Here is a 24873-nt window from a genome sequence, read left to right on the forward strand (position 1 = left end):
GAAATATGTTTCACCGAAATACGAGAATCCTCAAGTTCAGTGCAACAATTTTCCGACCTTCGTTTTTGGTTTTTTTGCTTCCTTATCCTTTCAGTCTCTTCTCCTGCCTTACTTTCTCAACCCTCTTAACGTTGCCTCTTTGGTTAGAGACGGAAGATTCACTTACGACTGCTAACTCTGCAAACATTCTCAAAAGTTAAAGGAAATTTGGGATGTGTCCAGGAAATTTACCGAAATTTGCAGAAGCGGGTGCGGCGGTTGGGGGTCGTGCAGTGTCTGATGACTTATATGAGCTGAAGAAATTTCAGGGACATGACTGTTGCCACATTTTCTCAGATTCTCCTTGCATTAAAGGAATCGTTCAGAACCTACTGAAAGTAACCAGCTCAAGTTCGGCCATGTTGGTAGGTATATAATTTTCGGGTAATTTAAATAACAAACTAAAATCTTACAAGTTGGCGTCTTCAGGAAAAAACCAAATTAACCTGTATTATTTTTTCGACTCGAATGTTATTCCTTAAAGTCTTTGTCTCGAGTATGAGATGGAATTGTTGATCTTCACAAAAAAAATTGTTGAGCGAAGATTCGGGAAAAGACGTCGAGCACCCATTATCTCTCAAGTCTTAGCTTCTTGTCACCTCTGACTATACATGTTTATAGTTCAGTTATTATTATTGAAGAGGAGATTTGAATAAGTGTGGGAATAAAATCTTGACCCTTTTTCCATTAAATTGTACCAAGGCCCTTTCAGATCCCGAAAAATAAAGGGTAATTTGGGACTTTAGAACTTTCAAGCCGAAGTCAAAATACACTGCAATATTCGTGGATTTTGTCGTGTGTGGTTATATAAAGACTTGTCATGTTAATGGGGCTAATTATTCGCTTGTACAGTTTGCACACAATTGAAACGAGTCGGTTCCTATTATGACAATCTCCTGCAGAAAGGAAGAGATAATTGTTTTGAAATAAAATATCCAACTTTGCTCGAAAGTTCTTTGGAAAGACGTGAAGTGAAGCATAGAGCTCTTCATCTTCTTAGCCCTTGCTTGAGAAACCCGCATCCCCCGTCAACCTTCCCTGTACAACAATCTCATAGCGTCTGAATTAAAGGCGGCGGGGAAGGAGGGGGAATTGGCAGAAGACTCTTCTCCTCACATCGGTATAATGAGTTATTTCGTCTAAATACTTACTCTTCTTGCAATAGTATTGGATAACAAATACATTTTACAAGAGGTTCGTGAATATTTTGTCATTTTACAACCTTACTTTTTGAATTAAGATGAATACAAACGGATAAAATTTTAGGGAAATAGCTTTTGGAGAAGCCTAAAGCGAAAGTTTACCTCAGAGTAATTACTCACGTCCCTGCAATGCTTTTCATGAACGTTTTTGACTTTTCGATCCCACAGGATGGATAAGATGGCCAATGGCAGACTTTTGTATTTTAAAAAGAAGTTGAGAGGCTTATTTAAATTTGACTGAAATAGCTCGGCTGGATCGACATAAAACCTGACTCCGCTTTTCTACAGTTTCGAAATGAAAATTAATTATCATGGGCCAAATGAAGATTTAAAGGAAAAAGCAGTTATTTAAACCTTTCGCTGAAACATGTGATGGGTGATAAAGCCTGACTCTTTGTCAAAATTTGGCTTTTAAGTTGATCTTAATGATGTTTGTACACATTTCATAGGATCTAAATCTGAAGGGTCGTGCACTTCCGGTTTTAATCTCTTAAATCTTTAGAAAGTATTCACAATAGTCAATATGCTTTCAAATTGATGCGCCCTGAGAGGCATGAATGTTAGAAGCTTTTTACACCCTGATGCTTCCTACGCGCGCTGAATATCGATAAGATGTAGATGCATATTTGGTTTGGATAATTACCAATTTCGTAAAACTCGTAGCGATTATATTTTTTTTGTAAAGATTCGTCTAATAAGGCATAGCTTAGGCTTTTTCTGTCTTTGTTCAGAGTGAAAACACTGAACAAAAGTAAAATTAGCAAACAAAGAAAACAGAAGAGAACAAAAAAGAAACTATTCCAAATATATTTGACCCCTTGTTTTAGGCAGAATAATAAACTAAACTGCATGAAAATATATCGTCATAGCGAGAAAAATTAAGAAAGTATTCACATTTTGAGACAACATCTGTCGGCGAGTCTTATGTGCCCAGTAGATTTAATTCGGCATCACCGAAGAGATCACACTCCATGCAAGTTATTAAAAAACTGTCATGAAGAATTATAGGTGGTTTGTTTCTCGGCTACTAAGTAAGGGTTCTTTACCAATGTGATCTACAACTGGGCCATGACATTAGGAATGAAATCCCTTTATTTATAGCACCTGGTAAGGGTAATTATCTTAAGTACGTTACTTGGTTCTAAAGTGTTTTAGGGTTGGGTAGATTAGTTTTAGAATAAAGACACTGAGTCGCAGGGAGCTTTGTTCGCTCCACAATAAAGGTTTCCTAACTAAAGTGTGGTCCTGTGGTCAGTCATTGTTATTAAAAATGCCTGATTATGGGACAAATATAAGGGAAGCGCGATCTTTTTTCCTAGGAAAGGAAATGAAATTTGATCTAAGATGCTTAAGACCTAAAACTATTCACCCGTGTTGTTAGTCCTGAAAAGTTTGGACTAAGAAAGTACTTACTAAGAAAAACCCAAGGAAAGCCTTGAAAGAATCAATAAAATGTCGAGTGCATAATAAAAAAGAACGTTGACTTTTAATTTAAGTTTAAAAGGGAAAAGAATATGAAGAAAGTAGTTATGTTTAATTCGTTGACCTGTAAACAGATTGGAATTAAGTAATAGAGGGCTTTATCAGTGTCTGCATGACTTCGTCTACTCATGAGGGAAGTTGGAAGTATCCGCGGAGCCGATTGTGCAAACATTCGGATGTGTCTCGGGGTTCCTTAACTTTCAAAAATTATTCCCTAGACCTTAGATGAAGGTAGGAAAATACTTGAAAAAATATGTGTCACTAATACGGATGAACATAAAACGTCACTTCCTATCATCTTAGCGCACCTTTCTATTAACGACAGCGTACGTAAACCAAAGTTTAATAAGGAATCGAAAGGAATCAGAGACGATGATATATTTTACTACCGTATAGGCTGCTGCATGCGACAGATTTTTGCCGAGCAAAAATTCATGCTGACATCCTTACCGACGACACCACCTCTGACTAAAATCATGTGCGAGAAGAATTCAATTTAATACCAAGAAATCTAACTTAATACTTAATTCTCTTGAAGAAATGCCATGGATTTCATGTCGTTATAAAACTCTTGAAAACAGGAAGACTAAAAGCTGAATCTTCATAGCTTCAGCTACCTCTAATTTGTTCAATAGCGTTTCTTCAATGAAATGTATATGGCAGCACTTTTCCAACTGGATAGACTGAAGAAATTCTGTTTTGAAGGCTGATTGTTGCTTGTTTTTAAACTCCCTAGCTTATTGGTTATTTTCTCATTCTTCAGGTTTTGTTATTAAGGGTTCAAGGTGTAGGTTAACCAGCGCAACCTTTAGATATCAAAGTCGTTCCTTTTTAGTTCAGAGTTTAAATTTACAAACCGCATTTTTTAGACTGTTTATTTGTGCCTACTGCCTAATCTTTTTCGCACTTGTTCTTCAAAAAACTTTTTGTGTTTCACTTTCTTAATAGTTCCAATAAGACCTAATGTCCCTAAATGATGTAATGTGTCTGAATCATTTATTAATGCATTAATAAATGCATTAAATTACTGGCTCTCTCTCACATACATAGTCGAAGAAGTTTAATTTCGGGCATGATTTTTATCCATAGCTAGAAAACAATCCACAGTACTGTAAATACTTTCCTGTTAACTTGTTTTGAGGGAAGCTGACATCATTCATCACACTTAACAAAACTTTTTGTTATGTAGTTTAAGGATCTTTGTTAAATCTTTCCGTTTGGGTTTTTTTCAGCGCCCAGTTTATCTTGTCTCTGTGTTTGATTTGCAAACGCTGTGACATGTCGTCGCGCCTCAAAAGTTTCAAGGAGCTTAGAATTTGACTTTTTTCCATTCACTTATCGATATATACTTTTGTACATAAAGCATGCTATTCATTTTTCTTCAGTGGAGATTATTTGGTCATCACTGGTGAATTTAGAAAACGTTCAAAGTAATTTAAAGAAAGAAAGGAAAGTAGGCCCAGTTACTCCTGTAGGGGTATCGCAAAGAGACCTGGGAATTGTCTTGTGGTAATTTTGCTGTTTCTGATCGATTATTCATGAAAAGACGTTCATTAACCATTAAGAGTTCCTGCTTTCCAGAACTTAAAATCGTCTCGAGTCGTAAAATCATAGTATTGAGCTTCCTGCTACTTTTGATTATGTATGTTTATAGTCCTGTAATTATTATTGAAGTAAATACATAGTTAAATAATAGAATAGAATATTTAACCTGTTTCTGTAACAAAGCCTCCTGTAGGTCCCTTGAAAAAATTTGAGTATTTTGGGCATGGGTAATTATAACCTGAAGTCAAAACACATTGTTATATTCGCTGGGATGGTTGTGTGTGGTTATATAAAACCTCATCTTTATAGATATGGTTAATTATTCGCTTGCACAGAGACAAGTCGGTTGCTATGGTGACAATCTCCCGCCGAAAGTAATAAGTGTAGAGTATTTGAACGCATATTTAACTACAGCTGTCTCAATTTGTCTGATGTTCCTCGGCATAAAGTTGAAAAAACTCACTTAAGCTGTTCGTTGGAATTATAGCGGGTGTTTTGTGGGAACATGCTGTTTGTTTTCTACTGCTTTGTTCTCACCGTTTTGGCTTCTCTAATACCAGAAGGACAAGGTGAGATTTTCCTACAGTTATGTCCTAGCTCATGTTTGAGTACTATTTAAAAGTTTACCGAATCTTTATGTTACATTTTTATCATCCTTATAAACATAACTAAGCCTTGAGATATCCACACAAACTTCTTCCCGAAATATTTAAGAAAATAAACCAATTTTGACCAAGTTTCGCTCTAGATAGGCATAAGACAATGCTCATATTTTATAAGAAGTTCAGAATTAAAATTCTAGGGAACAATTAATTTTACTTCAAAATAATTAATCAGGTCTCTGCAATGTCTTATATAAACGTTCTCGACTTTTTGATGCGGCACAAAGGATAAGATGACTATAGGCAGATCTTCGAATTTTAAAACAAGTGGAAAGTCTTGTTGAACTTAACTGAAATGGCTCGGCTGGATCAAATGAAAACTTGACACAGAAGTACAACCTTTCAAGTTATGTAATATAGTCTTTCGACTATAACGTTTCGGGGAAAAGAATTAAAAAGAAAAGAAAAAGCAACAGAGCTTTTTACTTTGGGCTGAAACGTGTTATTTGCATCAAAATTTGACCCTTTTGGTAAAATCTGGCTCTAAAGTTGATTCTTAAGTTGATTCAAATATTACAATCCTATAAATTGAGGACTTTGTGGATTGCGGGGAGCCTCTGCAGAAAGGAAGTTGTATATGTATATATACATAAATACACACATACATTCATTATACTTGCTAAAAGGGGCTTTTCAACCCAAACAGGTGGAAAAAAATTTGTTAAACAAATTTTACGCAGTCCTGTTTAGTCAAAATTTAGATCGTTGACCGTCCACTCGTGGAGTTTCTCAGAGTATTTAATTTTCAAAGGTTTTAAATTTCTCAGAGTATTTAATTTTCGTCAGTTTTTAAGTTTTTAAAAGCGCAAAAATAAAGGTGGCAAACACCACCTTGCTTTTCAAATGTGACACGAGTCTCGAAACAGACCGTTTTTAAACTATCTGCTATCAAAGCAACTTTAATTTGGTAGCAAAGTCTTTTTTTTCATCAAACACAGGATTCACCGTGAGCTAAAAACAGATTTTCAAAACCTTGAAAGAGTGAATCTGCCAGTTATCTCATGAAATAAGGATCACGAGATTTTGACGAACTCAGGCAAAATAAATTAATGTCTATCGTCCGCGTCAGTATGGCGAAACAAGAGCGAAATTATTTTAAAACAGTGAAGTTAGCACATTTCAATGATCGTAAAAAGATTTCAAGCCTTTTTGCTTTGAAGGAAATAAATGTGTTTGATTTTATTTTTCAAATACAGGAAAGTAAGTAGCTTAGTGCAGCTTCGGTCCGATGGGAAACTACGGATGTGTTCACTACAGAGGATGTATTTTTGAAAAAGAAGTCATCATTAATTGATGCAGTCAGCCTGTTTTGACTGACATGAAAATTTTTCCTCAGGCTCGATATTCTACACCTAACTTTGAGTCCTCACTTTCACTTAGTGTAGTAAATTTAAAAAGCAAATTTATTCTTGCAGTTTATCGTACCATCAACACCAATCTGGATAATAAAGTTGTCCATCGAAAACGGAAATTTTCGAAAACACGCTCCTAATGAAGATGATGTGAAAATGTAGACTTTACCCTATGGCTTGAACGAAAAATTCTAGAAAAGGAATTTGTCAAGAAACTGTTAGTACAGCATGCGGCGTCCTATTTTCTATCGCTTTTCAAGTTTTGTTTTCAATTACTACTTGGACATCAGATTCTATAAGCAGTCGCATGACTCCTTTCATCGTATTTCCACTTCACTCGACCAAAATATAATATTTCAGGATTTATTGTTCCAGTTACACTCAATTACGCCCTTAAAATATGCATGCTCGAGGGTAAATTTCAGTCAATTTGGTAAAAAAGTTTTAATATACAGGGGAGTTTTTAACTCCTTGAGTTATACGTCAGCAAGTTTAATTATCTCTCGCTTTGCTTTCATAATACTCAGAATGGTCCAAATCTTCAGTCAAGCTACATAACAATGAAAACCCGTACGCATTTCACGAATTGAGTTTTGAGCCGAGACTAAACAAAAGCTCCCCCAAAACGTTTTGACAGTAACCTTTTTTAACGAACTAAACATGCTCAGACGAGATTACCGTCATTACGTGATAAACACGAATTACTCTACATATCAACACGGGTTGATATTAGACTTCGGCGTCGACTGATCAATCGATCATAATAGGTGATCGCATCAAAAAGTTAAATATTACTTAATATTAAATACTCCTATTCCTTGTAATAATAACAAAGAGAATTTGTAGGGGTTCATTACAACGGGGACACTACTTTTTGCCGTGATCATTCAGAACAATATTTAAAATCACTCGACTGGTGTTCTATGCAAGGCAGAAAACCAAAATCCAAATTAAGGTAATGATTCAGGAGTAACACTGCTCTAAAGTCGTGTATCGGAATGGCGTGCTGTACCAGCAGGAAGACCTCAGGGGACCAAACTTGGCCCCTGGTTATTTCTAATAATGATTAATGACCTGAGTGTGGCGGATACGAACATCTGGAAGTATGTAGATGATACTACCCTCGCTGAGTGTGTGGAAAAGAACGGAACCAGCTCGATGCAGTCGCGCTTTGATGAATTTGTTACAAAATCTCGTGCTGATGGTTTCCAGTTGAATGAATCGAAGTGCAAGGAACTTAGAATATCATTCACAAAGTCATAGAATACTTTACAGCCTGTTACTATCAACAATGCGAACATTGAGGTTGTTCCTTCCGCTAAATTACTAGGTGTTATGATATCAAATGATTTGAAGTGGAATGTGCACGTAGAAATGATATGTAAGAAAGTCGCGTCTCTACTTTCTTAGGCAATTAAAGCGCGCGAAAGTGCCAGTTAATGACTTTCTAAGTTTCTACACCATTTGCATACGCCCAGTTGTAGAGTGTGCATGCCCAGTCTATCATACCTCTCTACCGCAATATCTCTCCGATCAGTTAGAACGCCTGCAGAAGCGAGCACTACGCATAATAAGCACTAATGATTTATCTTATAGACAGGCTTTAGAAGTTATTAACATACCTGCCTTGTATGACAGGAGAGAGGTGATTGGTAACTCAATGTTTCAAGAGATAAGTAACGGCAACAATCACAAGCTTTATTCACTACTTCCGCCACCTTACCTTGGCACGTTGCGAACACGGAAAAATCGCGAGTTCCAAGTCCTGCGTTTTAAAACCAATCGTTTTACTTAATTACTTACGTACTATCCATCATGCCTGTGTGGCACATAGGGCAGCAACGAAATCCTTCCAACCCTGTCTATCTTTAGCCAGTTTTTCAATGGTGCTCCAGCTGTAAATGAGCCCCCTCTGTCTCTTCTCTACTGTCCTGCGCCAAGTTGTTTTCGGGAGCCCTCTGCTTCGTTTACCTTAAGGTGTCCAGTGCATTGCAATTCTAGCTATGTTGTTATTGGCCTTCCGCATCACTTGACCGATCCACCTCCATCTTCTCCTGTTGATAAGTGTACGAATATCCTCCTGCTTGGTTTGCCTCAGTAGCTGGTCGTTTGATATTTTCTGAGGCTAGAAGATTCTCAGAATCTTCCCGAGGTTAGCTGTGTGGAGGGATGCTAGTTTTGAGAGGTCCTGTTCTGTCATTCGCCAGCATTCCGAGCCGTATAGGAGAGTTGACAATACGCAGCTCTGATAGATTCTAAGCTTCGTCTTTGTGCTGTGGCTTGCTGACCTCGACACTGATCTTATGCTCATAAAGGCATTTCTTGCTTTGTTCAATCTGCTTTGTATATCTACACTAGTACCCCCATCTTGGCAGAGCACACTTCCGAGGTATGTGAACTTATTGGTGTATGGAATGTCCTGTCCTCTTACCCTGATCTTTGTTGGGGGAGGGACATTAACACACATGGCCTCCGTCTTCTTCAAGCTAATTCTCAAGCCGACCTGGTTGCTGAACATGCTGAGCCGGTCTGTCTTTTCCTGAATGTGCTGTCGTGTGTGGGACAATAGGGCTAAATCATCTGCGAGGTCGAGGTCTTCGAGTATAGTAAAAGGGGTCCATCTTATGCCTCTTCGCTGATCTTCCATTGTCCGATAAAGGACCCAGTCGATAGCAATATTGAATAGCACGGACGACATGACTCATCCCTGCCGTACACCGGTTTTAACTTCAAAACTTAGATCTCCCTGACCGATGCAACATGTGAAATTTGAGTAGAAGCATTTGATGATATTAATAATGCGTTGTGGAATGCCATATGCTCTCAGAATCTGCCAAAGATAGTCCCTGTGAATGCTGTCGAACGCTTTCTCATAGTCGATGAAATTTACATACAACTCCCTGTTCCACTCAGTACATTGCTCAAGTATGTTCCGCAGTGTGAAAATATTGTCCGTACATCCACGCCCCTTGCGAAATTCAGATTGCTCGTTCCGCCGGAGGTCATCAACAGCTTGGGTGATGCGCTGTATAATGACCTTGCAAAAGATTTTACTCGGCACAGACAAAAGGGTAATTTTAATAAAACTATCTATCTATCTATCTAAAGTTCCAGTTTAAGTTAAAGTTCTTAACACTACATAGCAACTTTCTAACTTAGTAGATTTTTTCTCTAGGCAATTGCCGCAATTTAAAGTTCACCAGTTTTCCTAAACTTGGCTTCCGGTTGGAGAATCACACGGTTCGAACTATTGACGTTGTCAACGAGGATCTCTGCATGTTCCAATGCTACCTGGAACCTAACTGCGTCAGTTATAACTTCTGTGAGATAAAACAGTCGTCTGGAAAACACAAGTGTGATCTGAATAACGCGACTATTGAACACGATGAAGACCTGGTGCAAAATGAAAGTTGTAGTTACCGCGGAGCAGAGGTGAGGATAAATTCCATGGGCTAAAAGTATTATTCACTGTCCGAGAAAGCTTTAATACCGGACCAAGGGATACCTAGCCTCTCTTACCCGCTTGCAACGGGAACAAATGAACGCATGCAAGGAACCTGTCATGCCTGCAAAAATATCATTTTAAATTTATCTCTTCTATTCTTTCCTAAGAATGCTTGTGAGCAAAATCCTTGCAAGAATAACGCAACATGCCAAGCTGGGTTTACAGACAGAGACTATCAGTGTTTGTGTGTTAATGGATCTGGATTTAAAGGCCATAATTGTGATGAGGGTAAGATTGAATCTTAAATTTTTTGCTAAGACAGAAACATAATGTATAAGTGATACGCTCCGCAGGCCCCTCCCTCAATTGAAGTTCTTTTAGGTGGCTGGGTAGACTCATTTGAAGGGGATGAGCACGAAACAATCCCGAACACGGCATTAGTTTGATAGTCACAAAACATCGCAGGTGAAAGCCTCGGCCTTTCATGGCTTGCGAGAAGGATAATCCAGAATGACACGAGTTATTCAAAATACAAAGGAGGACTTACATATGAACGACTCTTTTGCTTCTCATGGTTCATCTTGGAACGGGATTTTATCACTCATTTTTGTTTTTTACCTCATTCAGTCTTGATTTTCTTTAACGCAGTTTTTTACCCACCATCTACGCGAACAAACTGTAATTTCTCATTTTCCTTTCTTACGAGGCAACAAAGCTAAGTACAACGTCTACGCAAAGATCAGACGTGACCCCATATATAGATAAAAACATAAAAAATTAAAATCTTTAAGGAAACCAACTTAGATAAAGTCCATCATCTTCTCTTTCCTTTTATAGACATAGACGAGTGCTTGTCTGGTAAACATAGCTGTGAGGGTAATACGACATGCAATAACACCATTGGATCGTACTGCTGCAGGTGCAAGAAAGGATATCAGGGAAATAAGACAAACTGTACTGGTAAATATTCTTATCTGACAACAGGAAACGCTCGCGTGAAGACTAAAATTCGTGCAGACAAAGCAAGTCGAAATAACCTTCATGCCCTAATGGTATTCATTTTGTTGTCTCAGACATAGATGAGTGTTTGAACGGAACACACGGTTGTGATGTAAATGCTGAGTGTAACAATACCCTGGGATCTTACAAGTGCACGTGTAAAGATGGATTTCAAGAAAATGGAACTAAATGCACAGGTAACTAGTTCTGACATATTCACACTCCGTCTTTTATTTTCGGTTTTTCAGATTAGTGAGAGAAACGGTCTCATTTACATTATTTTCCTTTTCGTGTTCTAGATCTAGATGAGTGTATGATCGGAACACATGACTGTGATGTAAATACTAAGTGTAACTATACCCTAAGATCTTACAATTGCACGTTTAAAGATGGAATTCAAGGAAATGGAACTAACTGTACACGTAACTAGTTGCAACATACCATACTCTCTATTTTCTCGATGATATCTGTTATGTGATAAAAAGGAATGACCAGAAATCAAAACTGTTTTTTGTTGATTTAGATACCAACGAATGCACTGAAGGAAAACACGACTGTCATGTAAATGCTGAGTGTAACAATACCTTGGGATATTACAAATGCACTTGTAAAGATGGATATGAGGGAAATGGAACCAACTGTACAGGTCAGTAACAAGCCAAGTTACCAAACAATGCCAAAATAACTTTCATATACTGATGAGATTTTGTTTTCACAGACATAGATGAGTGTTTGAACGGAACACACGGTTGTGATGTGAATGCTGAGTGTAACAACACCCAGGGATCTTGTAAGTGCACGTGTAAAGATGGATTTCAAGGAAATGGAGCTAAATGCATAGGTAACTAGTGACATATTCACACTCCGTCTTTTACCTTCAGTTTTTCCGATTAGTTAGAAAAACGGTCTCATTTACATTATTTTCCTTTTCGTGTGCTAGATCTAGATGAGTGTATGATCGGAACACACGACTGTGATCTAAATACCAAGTGTAATAATACCCTAAGATCCTATAGTTTCTCGTATAAAGATGGAATTCAAGGAAATGGAACTGACTACACACGTAACCAGTTGCAACATGCCATACTCTCTATTTTCTCGATGATACCTGTTATGTGATAAAAAGGAATGACCAGAAGTCAAAACTGTTTTTTGTTGATTTAGATACCAACGAATGCACTGAAGGTAAACACGACTGTGATGTAAATGCTAAGTGTAACAATACCTTGGCATCCTACAAATGCACTTGTAAAGATGGATATGAGGGAAATGGAACCAACTGCACAGGTCAGTAACAAGCCAAGTTACCAAACAATGTCAAAATAACTTTCATACACTGATGGGATTTAATTTTGTTGTCACAGACATAGATGAGTGTTTAAAAGAAATACACGGTTGTGATGTGAATGCTGTGTGTAACAATACCCTGGGATCTTACAAATGCACTTGTAAAGATGGATATGAGGGAAATGGAACCAACTGCACAGGTCAGTCACAAGCCAAGGTACCAAACAACGTTTTCACAATTAAAAAAAAGTTAACTTTCAAACTAATTGATGTAAACTTGGCTGCTTCAGACAAGAAACGCAGTATTGTCAGTCTTTAAGTTATTGGTTGAACAGACGCCGGCACGAGACTAGCAAAATTGCAGGGTGCTCTCTAAGTGAACATTATTCCAAAACTTTTGGCGTATTGATAGTGCTGTTTGTTTCCTCCTTTATTTGAGAGATATTATGGTCTGTTATCATTTGCGAGGGAGGAAAAAGGACCATAAGTTGTGATAATGACCAAAGAATCATCGAAGTTGTGGATGCAAATTATGGTAGACTGGACTCAATCACTTGCAGTTATCCCAGAGTTAGCAATACAAACTGTAAAGCTGAGAACTCATTGGTCATTGTGCGGATGAAGTGCAACGAAGAAGCTAATTGCGAGTTGCACGCAGATAATTCAGTTTTTGGTCATGATCCATGCCCAGGCATACCTAAATACTTGGAAGTAAATTACAAGTGTGTGAATTTAGGTTAGTACCTATAGCTATTGTTGTATGCTGTGAAATGGGAGGAGAAATGGCCTTTTGCTATCATTTAGGAAGCATTTATTTTAGAATTACATTAGCCGCTAGATCACCCGTCCATTTTAAGTCGGGAGCGTATTAAAAAAAATACGCAAATAAAGGACATGGCGGATAAGCATTCATTTGGTTCCGGAGTTTCAGTTTCATATTCTCTCGAGTGGCACCCGGAAAAGTAAAGGAAAACTCGACAAGGTGGTCTAGGATAGATTTTATGCACCAAGGAAGAAGTTCTGAACTGCCGTCTGGTCGGTGATCCTGGGTGGATCATGTGTATACCAAAGGAGTGCAAACTGACAATTTTCAAGCCATATGCAGAAAAATTCAATATTAGCATGCAAGACCATTTTCCTGCATAAATAGTGGGATAAAAAAGGTTCAATTCAATAATTCTGGATCGTACCTTCGTGTACGTTGCTGATGAGCACTGCTGCCGAACTAGAAGCAAATGAAAATGTAGAGGTACCCTCTGTCTTGACTCTTGGTTAATCATTCAGTAGCACAACAAGATAGACTCAGTGTGTACATTGAATAGAGAATGTCCACTAAGACCGAGCGAGAATAGAAATTCGTGGTACATCTCGAAAAATCAAAATTCTTCATAATTTCTCTGAAGATACCCTATAGTGGCTTAAGAAACGTAAAAGGATTTTTTCTAGAAATATCTTTTTAAATCTTCATAAATAAAAAATCCGTCAAGAGGCAAAATGTCCTAAAAGACATCCGAAAAATACGTGATTGGTACTTACATGGGTTTATTCAATTTTCCTAGCTTATTTTTTCATGATCTTTTAGAGGCAAAACAAAATTACAAGAAGCCACACGAACAGACGAAATCTAAATTCCCTTCATGTAGATATACTTTCAATTCAGTTAACTGTACACGCAGCGGGAATGTACAGCAGTCAGCAAGTGAGTCTTCTGGGAACTTTTTTATGTTTTGAGCATGAAAAGCTGAGACAGCGACACACGTTTTCCCAAATGTGAACATTGCGATCTCTTATACTTGTGTATTTTCTTCCTTCTTTTTCAAGGAAGCAACGTTTAATAATCGATCTAATCTATACAAAAGCGTATAGAAAAAAGTGTGATTACGCGATTGTTAGACCCTGAGGTTTTAACTGCACGAGGAACGAGAAGCAGCTAAAAAAGTAAACAGAACATTAAATTACTAATTATGTGTTGTGGGCCATTAGCTGAACTATTTTACAGGACTTTCAAGGAAACGAACAAATTGACGACATCTAGGAAAAACAATAGCGACCATTTCATTACATCGACAACTTAGTTCTTAGATTGGGGTGGGAAGGGGAGAAACCTTGGGAACGAGGTTGCGACATCAGTAAATGGATTCCAAATTAGCGACACGGATATCCTACCTTAAAGGGTAACTGACGCCAAATGTTTCTCCTTTTTTTTTGTCCCAATACATTCCTCTTAGGTAAAAGAATCCAAATGAGGAAATTAACGATATATTGTGCAGAATTAAATTTTCTACAAATTTTTTTTGACGCCTAATCGACGGCCATTTTGAAAACGGTTCGATTCAGGTCACGTGGTGTGATACTTCACACGTGTGTAAGGCAGTGAAAAGTGTCATGTCAAGACCTGAGACTAACAAATTCGTCTCGGCTGTTCAGCTGCAGCCGAAATTTACGAGCGGAAAAAAAGTAAGATTTGTTCGATTCTGATATAGGTAACCATTTAGAGACTACGAAATACGAAGTGAGAAATAAAATAACGAAGGCTGAATAATCGAAACGCGACGGATCGCATGTCTGTATTCAGAGCTACAGATATTTTGCACGTTATTCCAAACAGCTGTAAAAATATATAGGTTCCCCCAATTTTTCCTCTTAACTATTATCGTGTTATTTACTTAAAGAAATTTTTTTTAATTCCAAGCCGAAAAATATTTGTCTTTAGATTTTGTCTGGTGTGTATCACTGTGACCTCAGGCCCATCGGTTCAGGAGTGAGCGTGACTAAACGCAAAGTATTGTCACGTATTATGGGAGGTCGTCATCTGGTTTCGTGAACGAAAGTCTTCTTCCACGGTCCGGAAATGGGCAAGATTTATCCTTTTTTAAAATTTTTTAATGAGACTAGTGGGAAACACAAAAGATGACTTCCTACTTTAATTTGTAACTTTTTGTTTATTTCTTTCGATGCGTTTCGTTTCTAACTGAGAGTTTTTCACGAATGATTACAACTAACATTGAGCAGCATATACAGCACATTCGTGTGCCCAAGTTTAATTAACTTCCAATGGAAGTGTACAACAACAGAACCATACTATAAACGGATGTCACAAGAATCGCCTTGTTATGAGCGCCATGCTCAAGCGTTGTTTCTCATTTGCAACCGGAAACATGATGAAATCAATCCTGTCCGAAAGGTTACTCGTTTCAAAAATGTACCAAGGTCAGCTGAGTGAACTACTCGCGCTCGTTTATCGTAAATAAAACAGATTCAATCGCGTGTGAACGTGTATAATCCAGCCAATTCACCTCCACAAGCGTGTATGTTTATATTAATTTTCAGTCAGTGAAACAGCTTCAGAAGGTGCGGGCGTGTAGCATAAAAACACTTCGCTCCCATGATATTCAAGAGTCTGTACATTTGGTTTTCTTTACTTGATCGCTCCTACGTTTAAGAAGCGACTGATTTTCAGATACTTTATTTATAATCGTAAATGCACTCACCATTCTCGCTTTCTTGATTGAGGCGGCCGCGGCGCACGGGCTATGGATCCTCCTCTGACTCTCGCGCTCTATTTTAGGTTACGTTCGTCCTGGCGGTTCAAATTGCTAGGGCCTGATTTTACCAACAAATTTATAAACTCTTCCATTATGTTCGCCTTCCATCGAAGCCTCAAAATCCGAATAATCAGACCCCGGAATAGAACTGCTTTCACTCGAAGCACTATCCGCCTTATTTACTTTGCTTAATGTACACACGTGTGACGAGTCAAGTCACATGATCAAAATCGAAGCGTTTATGGTGGATGACTCACGAAGCTGCATCTTGGACAGTTTTCCCGGCGAAAAAAGGCACAAAGAGGCATTCAAAGCACCTTGTATCTGTTTCAATGTGTTAGCCGAGGCATTTAGACGGTATTCCGAAAAAGTGACCTTTTAGCCGTCAGTTACCCATTAAAAGGCTTCAGAGGCAGCTATTAGAACAAAATCGGAATTGAGTGAGAATAACGCTACCACCATTTTTTTTTCCATCTCAGGGGCACATTTAATTGACACACTTCATTATAATCAGTCGTCGTCGTTAACAATCCTAGAGGGTATTCAGGGTGGCGACAAAGTTTTTTTCCCCATGCTCCAGACGAACTTTACAGAATGACTAAATGAAAGTTCTGTTGGAACAGTTCAATGACATTGGCTTAGCCACTCATTCCTCAACGCTGATATGCGCATTCCTCGCAAGGCGACTGCAGTTTTTTCGATGTAGGGCTTCTTGCGCCTAACTGTTACATCTGAAAGATCAGTGTTAACCCAGGTGGTACTCCCATATAAAAATGACAGGAGTGCTCGTAGGAGAACTTCGAATACACCCCTAAAAGGTACCAAAATAGTGTTAAACGGGCGTGGCCCAGATTCATTTTGATGTAATAATAATTCCAAAAATATAAGTTATTTAAGCAAATACGGTCAAATACGTTCTTGTCATTTTTCAGAACAATAACCTTAAATTTCCCTAAACTGCAGCAACTCTAGCGGCAGTTGTTAGTGACTAAAAGCAGGAGCTCATGGGCTCCTGCAAAAAGCTGAGAGCTGGAGAATATCATCTCTCGCTTCAACAATTAGAAACTTGGTCTAAAATTTATATGGCCGTATCAAGGAAGAGCGAATGAATATTATTTTTTTTTGTGCCCTCGATTTTGTCTTGTTTAAATTAAACGGGGAAAATGTTTTTTACCAATGTGGATTAGTTTTATCGGTGTTAAGATCTGTGGCGCTTTAATTTCTGTGATGTTAACGTCCTCTTTGTTACGAAAGATATGTTATTTATTCACATCACCTCCTACATTTTGCAGTTTACCTCCGTGCAATCAGCATACGTGTTTCAATTTGGTTCTTCTGTTTCTGGAACAAAGTACCAAAATTGTGTGGCGTAATTAGTCTAACTATTGAATTGCACCTCGGCCGCTTGTGGGAATGTTGTTGGGTGATAGGTAAAGTTATTCATAATTACACACTAAGGATCTGAATGAAACAAAATAGCAATTCGCGGGGTGTTTTGTTTGAGCTATTGTAGGTTCACCGTTATAAAATGTTATTAATCAATGTTAATTCCATGGGAGGTAAACGTGTAGCGAAAGTATGTAAAACAAGTTAAAAGAGGTTCTAAAAATCTTGTGGGATGAGTTAAGATTGCCATCGATCGCCTTTAATGACCTTTACTCAGGCGGTTAGTTATACGCCGACATGGCTAGAACTAACCTGAAGTATAAAGAAATTTTTCTTCAAGGTGAGCTAAACGTGACCTTTCTGTTGTACGTTTTCTTTCTCAAGGAAAAAAGGATTAATTTCCAAGTATACAAATATTTTGTTGAAGGCATATGTTTGTTGTTACCAGTTGTTGACAGTTAATTGACGTGATTTTCCCAATTTTTAAAGCCACGAACACTCCAAGTGACTGACGTTTCAATTCCATTTTTTCGGTGATTTAATAATTTTCGTAAATGTAAGAACATTTCCTCGTAATAGTACCATTAGAAATGGCAAAGAAACTTTTGACAATTTCTTACCAAAAACATTACTTTTATTCTATGGTTTTACACAGGATTTACAGCTGTGTTTACAAATCTTGGTAAGATTGGACCAAAGGGTCCAGACGCGATTGGTAGTCATTACAAAGATCAAGATCATGACGGACAAGTAAAATTGCTCAGCGGTATTCAACTGTGGACTGTGCCACGCACTGGTGAATACAGAATAGAAGCAATAGGAGCCTCAGGGGGGTACGGTGAGGACAGTTTTATAAAAACCGGAGGAAGAGGGGCACGAATGATTGGAAACTTTAATTTGACCAAAGATGAGATCATTCATGTACTTGTTGGTCAAAAGGGGGAAAAAGGGAATAAAAACCCAGAAACTGCCGGAGGTGGAGGAGGTACATTTGTAGTGAGAGAAAACAACAAGCCTTTGATTATAGCTGGAGGTGGAGGAGGAATTAAAAATATATCAGAACAACATCCAGGATGTGATGCGTCCATAAACACAACAGGGAATGGAGGGTATAACTCAGCATTAGGTTCAGGAGAAAGCAACGGAAATGGACGAAAAAGGAGTGGTGAATCCGCAGGTAAGCGGAGAAAGAAGAAAGAAAAACAATCAGTATGTTCAATACATTAGGACAGGAAGATAACAGTAAGATTGGTCAGAACTTAATTATTGAAATCACTAATTCTAACTTTGAAGTTTTTCTCTTGTCGGAGGAACCTCTTAGAATATCTTAAGTTCAACTGGGTTTCGCCCGTTCAGTTTTTAAAATTCGTACACATTTATTTACTGCTCACCATCGATCCGTCAATGTACATACGCATCACTTCATTTACGTTTCTCATATCGTAATGAGCTTTTGTATTTCTAGCAATTGACTACCCAATAATATTTCAAAAGTAAACTTCCAAAAATTGAGAAGTGCACTTAATTGATAATATTGCGAATATTATCAATGAGACAACTGCTTCTCACTTTTCGTTTATGGTAGGTGGTGGTGGCGGCGGCTTCTACAGTAATGGAAGTAGTACTTCAAAAGATTCTGGTCGAGGAGGCAAAGGATATCTTCACGGAGGAGTGGGTGGACATGCCAGGGGCGGGTTCGGAGGTGGCGGTGGTTTTCTTAGAGGCGACCGTGGAGCTGGAGGTGGTGGAGGTTACTCTGGAGGAAATGGTGGAGCTAATGAACAGTTTTCCTGTGGGGGAGGGGGTGGATCTTTCAACAGTGGGACAAATCAGCAGAATGAATGTTGTTTTAATAGCTTTGAAAATGGTAGAGTGATCATCACGTTTCTTCAGTGACATGCTCCCGGCAGCACTTTCTGTAACGTGTAAGGCTAATCTGTTTTGAAGACTGATTGTTGTTAGTCTTTAAACTCCGGAGTTGAAAAATCTTTTGTTTAATCTTCAAGTTTAGTTGATGAGCGTTTTAAGGTGCTGACCAAACGGTGCGACCTGAGGAATTAAAATCATTTGTGTTTGAGTTCAGATTTTACATTTACAAACATAATGTTCCAGAATAGATCTATTTGCGAACATCTCCTGACCTAACGAATACATCTCCAACAAAAACTTCTGTTTTTGTTCTTTTTCCGCCTCTTTTCTGAGCAATTTATCAGATGGACATGTGCATCAATTGAGAACTAATTCACAAATAACATGCAGGTGATGAGGACTAGTGAGTATTTTGTAGAGAAAATGTTGTGAACATAGTATTTCATATTTTTCTGCACTTCAATCATTACACATATTTAAGACTGATTTTCAACTGACTACGAGGGTTTATCACTTCATTTTTGTTGATTAAGTCAAAACCAAACTCGATTTTCAATTTTAATACGATCAGTTAGACCCAGTATCTTTGTTTTTGCGGCCGCTCTTCGGGCCGACTGATTGCATTTTTTCGCATGACACAGATTGCAGTTTTACTGCCATTGGCGCTGATTACAAATTATCAAAAAACTTTTATTTGATTTGGGATTTGTATGGTCTCATTTGTTGATTATCAACAGAATCCTCTATTTACAAATATTTTATCTTTGTTTTGGTTTTACAATGATACTCTTGATTTAATGTTTCAAAGCTTTCAATAACACCTTAGGTTGGAAGGATCCGAACAGTTGAAAAAGAGGGCCGAAATATAGTGGCGAGGGCACAACTCTTACGCTTTGTGGTTTCACCGATAAATCTCAATGATTCGGTCTCGTTTCTCGAAATACGTGAAAGCAAAAGTAAGGATGGGAATCAAATATTATGTCATTCTTAGGTGTTCTGTTTCAAAACCACGTCCATTCATTGGACTAGGAATACTGATAGGCCTACAGAGCGAACTGGTGCCGTAATAATTGGTATTATAATAGAGTGTGTGACCAAAAAGGCTCTCAGTCTGACCACTGATCAGGGCTCACACTGGAACAGAATTCTTTTAATAGCTTTCGCTGGAACTGTAAGTTAGATCGACTATGTGACGATCACGAACATAGTCGTATCTTGGTTGATATCATCAATTTATAATTAGTCATTAAATAACATGCAAGGAAATAGGACTAGCTAGTATTTTAAAAAGAAACTATTATGAGTTCAGTTCTTCAGATTTCACGTGTTACATTATGGGAATGCTTTTCAATCGACTGTAAGCGTTTATCGTGTAATCAATTTGTTTTTCTTTGTCAGCTCAAAACAAAAAGCAACCTTTTCAATTTTCACTCTCACAGTTAGACCCAGTATCCTCCTTTAGTTTTGGTTTTAGGATTTCCAGTCAATTGAAAAGGGTTCAGTTTCACTTCTAGCGGAATCCTGTAAAGTAATTGAAAAAAATTGCCCAGGGTTGATGCCAAATTGTCGATGTGGCCACTTTAAGTAACGTGTTTCCAGATGTTGATTAATTGAGAGGAGACTAACGAATGCTAAAACGAGATTCAGTCATTTAGGTTCTGTTTCTCTTTTCAAAGAGCAGGGCATAAAAGCGGTTATATATGCCAACGTGTTTCATATGACACGTTTAAGTTTCCGCAAAACTTTATTTACTTGTTAGATTAGAATGTTTTTGTCAACATTTAGAATAACTTTTTAGGAGGCTCTCGCGCTCTTTCATATAAAAAGGAGGAGAAAGGTGTAGTTGTAATAACAACTATCATTTTGCGTGAGTCTTCAGTCAGTAGTGTCAGTTTAAATTACTTTATGTTAAAAATCAATAAATTGGTTCCTAGATGTCAGTAATGGCTCTTTACTTAGTTGCACTTAAGTTATAAAATAACACATTGAGAAATAATAATACTTTATTTGGGGAAAGAACGTGGAAATATGTTTCACCGAAATACGAGAATCCTCAAGTTCAGTGCAACAATTTTCCGACCTTCGTTTTTGGTTTTTTTGCTTCCTTATCCTTTCAGTCTCTTTTCTTGCCTTACTTTCTCAACCCTCTTAACGTTGCCTCCCTTGGTTAGAGACAGAAGATTCACTTACGACTCACGTGGCCGTTGAATGGCCTTGAACACAGGCCTAGTGGATAGTGAATTGCAGATATAAGAGGCATTTTGCGTCCCTATTAACTCTGCAAACATTTTAAAAAGTTAAAGGAAATTTGGGATGTGTCCAGGAAATTTACCGAAATTTGCAGAAGCTGGTGCGGGGGTTGGGGGTCTTGCAATGTCTGTATATGAGCTGAAGAAATTTCAGGGACATGACTGTTGCCACATTTTCTCAGATTCTCCTTGCATTAAAGGAATCGTTCAGAACCTACTGAAAGTAACCAGCTCAAGTTGCGCCATGTTGGCAGGTTTATAATTTTCGGGTAATTTAAATAAGAAACTAAAATCTTACAAGTTGGCGTCTTTAGGAAAAAAACCAAAATAAACTGTTTTTTCGACTCATATTATTCCTTAAAATCTTTGTCCCGAGTATGAGATGGAATTTTTGATCTTCAAAAAAAAAATTGTTGAGCAAAGATTCGGGAAAAGACGTCAAGCACCCATTATCTCTCAAGTCTTAGCTTCTTGTCACCTCTGATCATACATGTCTATATAGTTCAGTGATTATTATTGAAGAGAAGATTTGAATAAGTTTGAGGATAAAATCTTGACCCTTTTTCCATAAAATTGTACCAAAGCCCTTTCATATCCCGAAAAAAAGGGTAATTTGGGGCTTGAGCACTTTCAAGCCGAAGTCAAAATGTACTGTAGTATTCGTGGATTTTGTCGTGTGTGGTTATATAAAAACTTGTCATGTTGATGGGGCTAATTATTCGCTAGCACAGTTTGAAAACAACTGAAACAAGTCGGTTCCTGTTATTACAATCTCTTGCAGAAAGGAAGTGATAATTGTTTCGCAATAAAAAATCCAACTTTACTCGAAAGTTCTTTGAAAAGACGTGAAGTGAAGCATAGACGGGGCTTTTCATCTCCTTGGCCCTTGCTCGAGAAACCCGCACCCCCCGTCAACCTTCCCTGTACAACAATCTCATAGCGTCTGAATTAAAGGCGGCGGGGGAGGAGGGGGAGTTGGCACAAGACTCTTCTCCTCACATCGGTATAATGAGTTATTTCGTCTAAATACTTACTCTTCTTGCAATAGTATGGGATAACAAATACATTTTACAAGAGGCTCGTGAGTATGTTGTCATTTTACAACCCAAGTTTTTGAAGTAAGATGAATACAAACGGATAAAATTTTAGGGAAATAGCTTTTGGAGAAGCCTAAAGGGAAAGTTTACCTCAGAGTAATTACTGACGTCTCTGAAATGCTGTTAATGAACGTTTTTGACTTTTCGATCCCATAGGATGGATAAGATGGCCAGTGGCGGACCTTTGTATTTTAAAAAGAAGTTGAGAGGCTTATTTAAACTTGACTGAAATAGCTCGGCTGGATCGACATAAAACCTAACACCGCTTTTCTACAGTTTCAAAATGAAAATTAATTATCACGGGCCAAATGAAGATTAAAGAAAAAAGCAGTTCTTTAAACCTTTCGCTGAAACATGTTATGGGTAATAGAGCCTGACTCTTTGTCACAATTTGGCTTTTAAGTTGATCTTAATAATGTTTGTTCAAATTTCATAATATCTAAATCGGAAGATTCGTGCATTTCCGGTCTTAATCTTTAAAAAGTATTCAAAATAGTTAATATGCTTCAAACTGATGCACCCTAAAAGGCATGAATGCTAGAAACTTTTTACACCCTGGTGCTTCCTACGCGCGCTGAATATCGATAAGATGTATAGATGTATATCTTGGTTTGGATAATTACCAATTTCGTAAAACTCGTAGCGATTATATTTTTTTCGTAAAGATTCGTCTAATAAGGCATAGCTTAGGCTTTTTCTGTCTTTTTTCAGAGTGAATACACTGAACAAAAATAAAATTAACAAACAAAGAAAACGGGAGAGAACAAAAAAGCAACTATTCCAAATATATTTGGCCCCTTGTTTTAGGCAGAATAATAATCTAACCTGCATGAAGCGATATCGTCATAGCGAGTAAAATTAAGAAAGTATTCACATTTTTAGACAACATCTGTCGGCGAGTCTTATGTGTTCAGTAGATTTAATTTGGCATCACCGAAGAGATCACACTCCATGCAAGTTATTAAAATACTGTCATGAATAATTTGCCACATAGGTGGTTTGTTTCTCGGCTACTAAGTATGGGTTCTTTACCAATGTGATCTACAACTGGGCATGACAGTAAGAATGAAATCTCTTTATTTAAAGCACCTGGTAAGGGTAATTATCTTCTACGTTATTTGGTTCTGAAGTGTTTTAAGGTTAGGTAGATTAGTTTTTGAATAGACACTGAATCGCAGGGAGCTTTGTTCGCTTCACAATAAGGTTTTCATAACTAAAGGGTGGTCGTGTGGTCAGTTATTGTTATTAAAAATGCCTGTTTATGGGACAAATATTAATTTTAAGGGAAGCTCGATCATTTTTTCCCATTCATGAAAAGACGTTCATTAACCATTAAGAGTTCCTGTTTTCCAGAACTTAAAATCGTCTCGAGTCGTAAAATCATAGTATTGAGCTTCCTGCTACTTTTGATTATGTATGTTTATATTCCAGTAATTATCATTGAAGTAAATACATAGTTAAATAATAGAATAGAATATTTAATCTGTTTCTGTAACAAAGCCTCCTGTAGGTCCCTTGAAAAAAATTGAATATTTTGGGCATGGGTAATTATAACCTGAAGTCAAAACACATTGTTATATCCGCTGGGATGGTTGTGTGTGGTTATATAAAACCTCATCTTTATAGATATGGTCAATTATTCGCTTGCACAGAGACAAGTCGGTTGCTATGGTGACAATCTCCCGCCGAAAGTAATAAGTGTAGAGTATTTGAACGCATATTTAACTACAGCTGTCTCAATTTGTCTGATGTTCCTCGGCATTAAGTTGAAAAACTCACTTAAGCTGTTCGTTGGAATTATAGCGGGCGTTTTGTGGGAACATGCTGTTTGTTTTCTACTGCTTTGTTCTCACCGTTTTGGCTTCTCTGATACCAGAAGGACAAGGTGAGATTTTCCTACGGTTATGTCCTAGCTCATGTTTGAGTTCTATTTAAAAGTTTACCGAGTCTTTATGTTACATTTTTATCATCCTTATAAACATAACTAAGCCTTGAGATATCCACACAAACTTTTTCCCGAAATATTTCAGAAAATAAACTTTGACCAAGTTTCGCTCTAGATAGGCATAAGACAACGCTCATATTTTATAAGAGGTTCAGAATTAAAAGTTTTTAGGGAACATGGGTTTTAGGAAAGTTTTACTTCAAAATAATTAATCAGGTCTCTGCAATGTTTTCCATAAACGTTCTCGACTTTTTGATGCGGCACAAAGGATAAGATGACTATAGGCAGATCTTCGAATTTTAAAACAAGTGGAAAGTCTTGTTGAACTCAACTGAAATGGCTCGGCTGGATCAAATGAAAACTTGACACAGAAGTGGAACTTATGTAATACAGTCTTTTCGACTAGAAATAACGTTTCAGGGAAAATGATTAAAAATAAAAGAAAAAGCAACAGAGCTTTTTACTTTGAGCTGAAACGTGTTATTTGCATCAAAACTTGGCCATTTTGCTAAAAAAATCTGGCTCTAAAGTTGATCCTTAAGTTGATTCAAATATTACAATCCTATAAATTGAGGACTTTGTGGATTGCGGGGAGCCTCTGCAGAAAGGAAATTTTAAATGCATATATACCTAAATACACGCATACATTCATTTTACTCCCTAAAAAGGGCTTTTCAACCCAAACAGGTGGTTCTCAAGGAAAAAAAATTTGTCAAACAAATTTTACGTCGTCCTGTTTGATCAAGATTTAGATTGTTAACCGTCCATT

The 24873-nt window shown here is 37.6% G+C and overlaps 2 protein-coding genes across 2 annotated transcripts in view; both read left to right on the plus strand.

The window, feature by feature from the left end:
* The first annotated feature begins 4773 nt into the window (after positions 1 to 4773).
* LOC149039462 (uncharacterized) lies at positions 4774 to 20739 on the plus strand. Its single transcript, XM_089185812.1, has 6 exons — positions 4774 to 4837; positions 9458 to 9714; positions 9895 to 10015; positions 12091 to 12213; positions 17600 to 18121; positions 18530 to 20739. The coding sequence occupies exons 1-6, from the start codon at positions 4774 to 4776 to the stop codon at positions 18838 to 18840; spliced, it is 1398 nt and encodes a 465-aa protein (XP_089041938.1). The 3' UTR covers positions 18841 to 20739.
* A 3241-nt stretch (positions 20740 to 23980) lies between these two features.
* Positions 23981 to 24873, plus strand: part of LOC149039463 (uncharacterized) — a 51524-nt gene continuing 50631 nt past the window's right edge. Inside the window, exon 1 of the mRNA XM_089185813.1 lies at positions 23981 to 24044. Coding sequence (XP_089041939.1) covers positions 23981 to 24044 — 64 coding nt within the window. The remainder of the gene's footprint in view (positions 24045 to 24873) is intronic.

Source organism: Pocillopora damicornis, chromosome 10, assembly GCF_964200805.1.
Source record: "Pocillopora damicornis chromosome 10, jaPocDami1.2, whole genome shotgun sequence".
NCBI classification, from domain to species: domain Eukaryota; kingdom Metazoa; phylum Cnidaria; class Anthozoa; order Scleractinia; family Pocilloporidae; genus Pocillopora; species Pocillopora damicornis.

Excerpts from the sequence above, each read along its gene's own strand:
- LOC149039462 (XM_089185812.1), top strand. The coding sequence starts at position 4,774 with ATGCTGTTTGTTTTCTACTGCTTTGTTCTCACCGTTTTGGCTTCTCTA. Across the intron at positions 4,838-9,457 it reads TCTAATACCAGAAGGACAAG|GCAATTGCCGCAATTTAAAG; the intron begins GTGAGATTTTCC and ends TTTTTTCTCTAG. Across the intron at positions 9,715-9,894 it reads GTAGTTACCGCGGAGCAGAG|AATGCTTGTGAGCAAAATCC; the intron begins GTGAGGATAAAT and ends TTCTTTCCTAAG.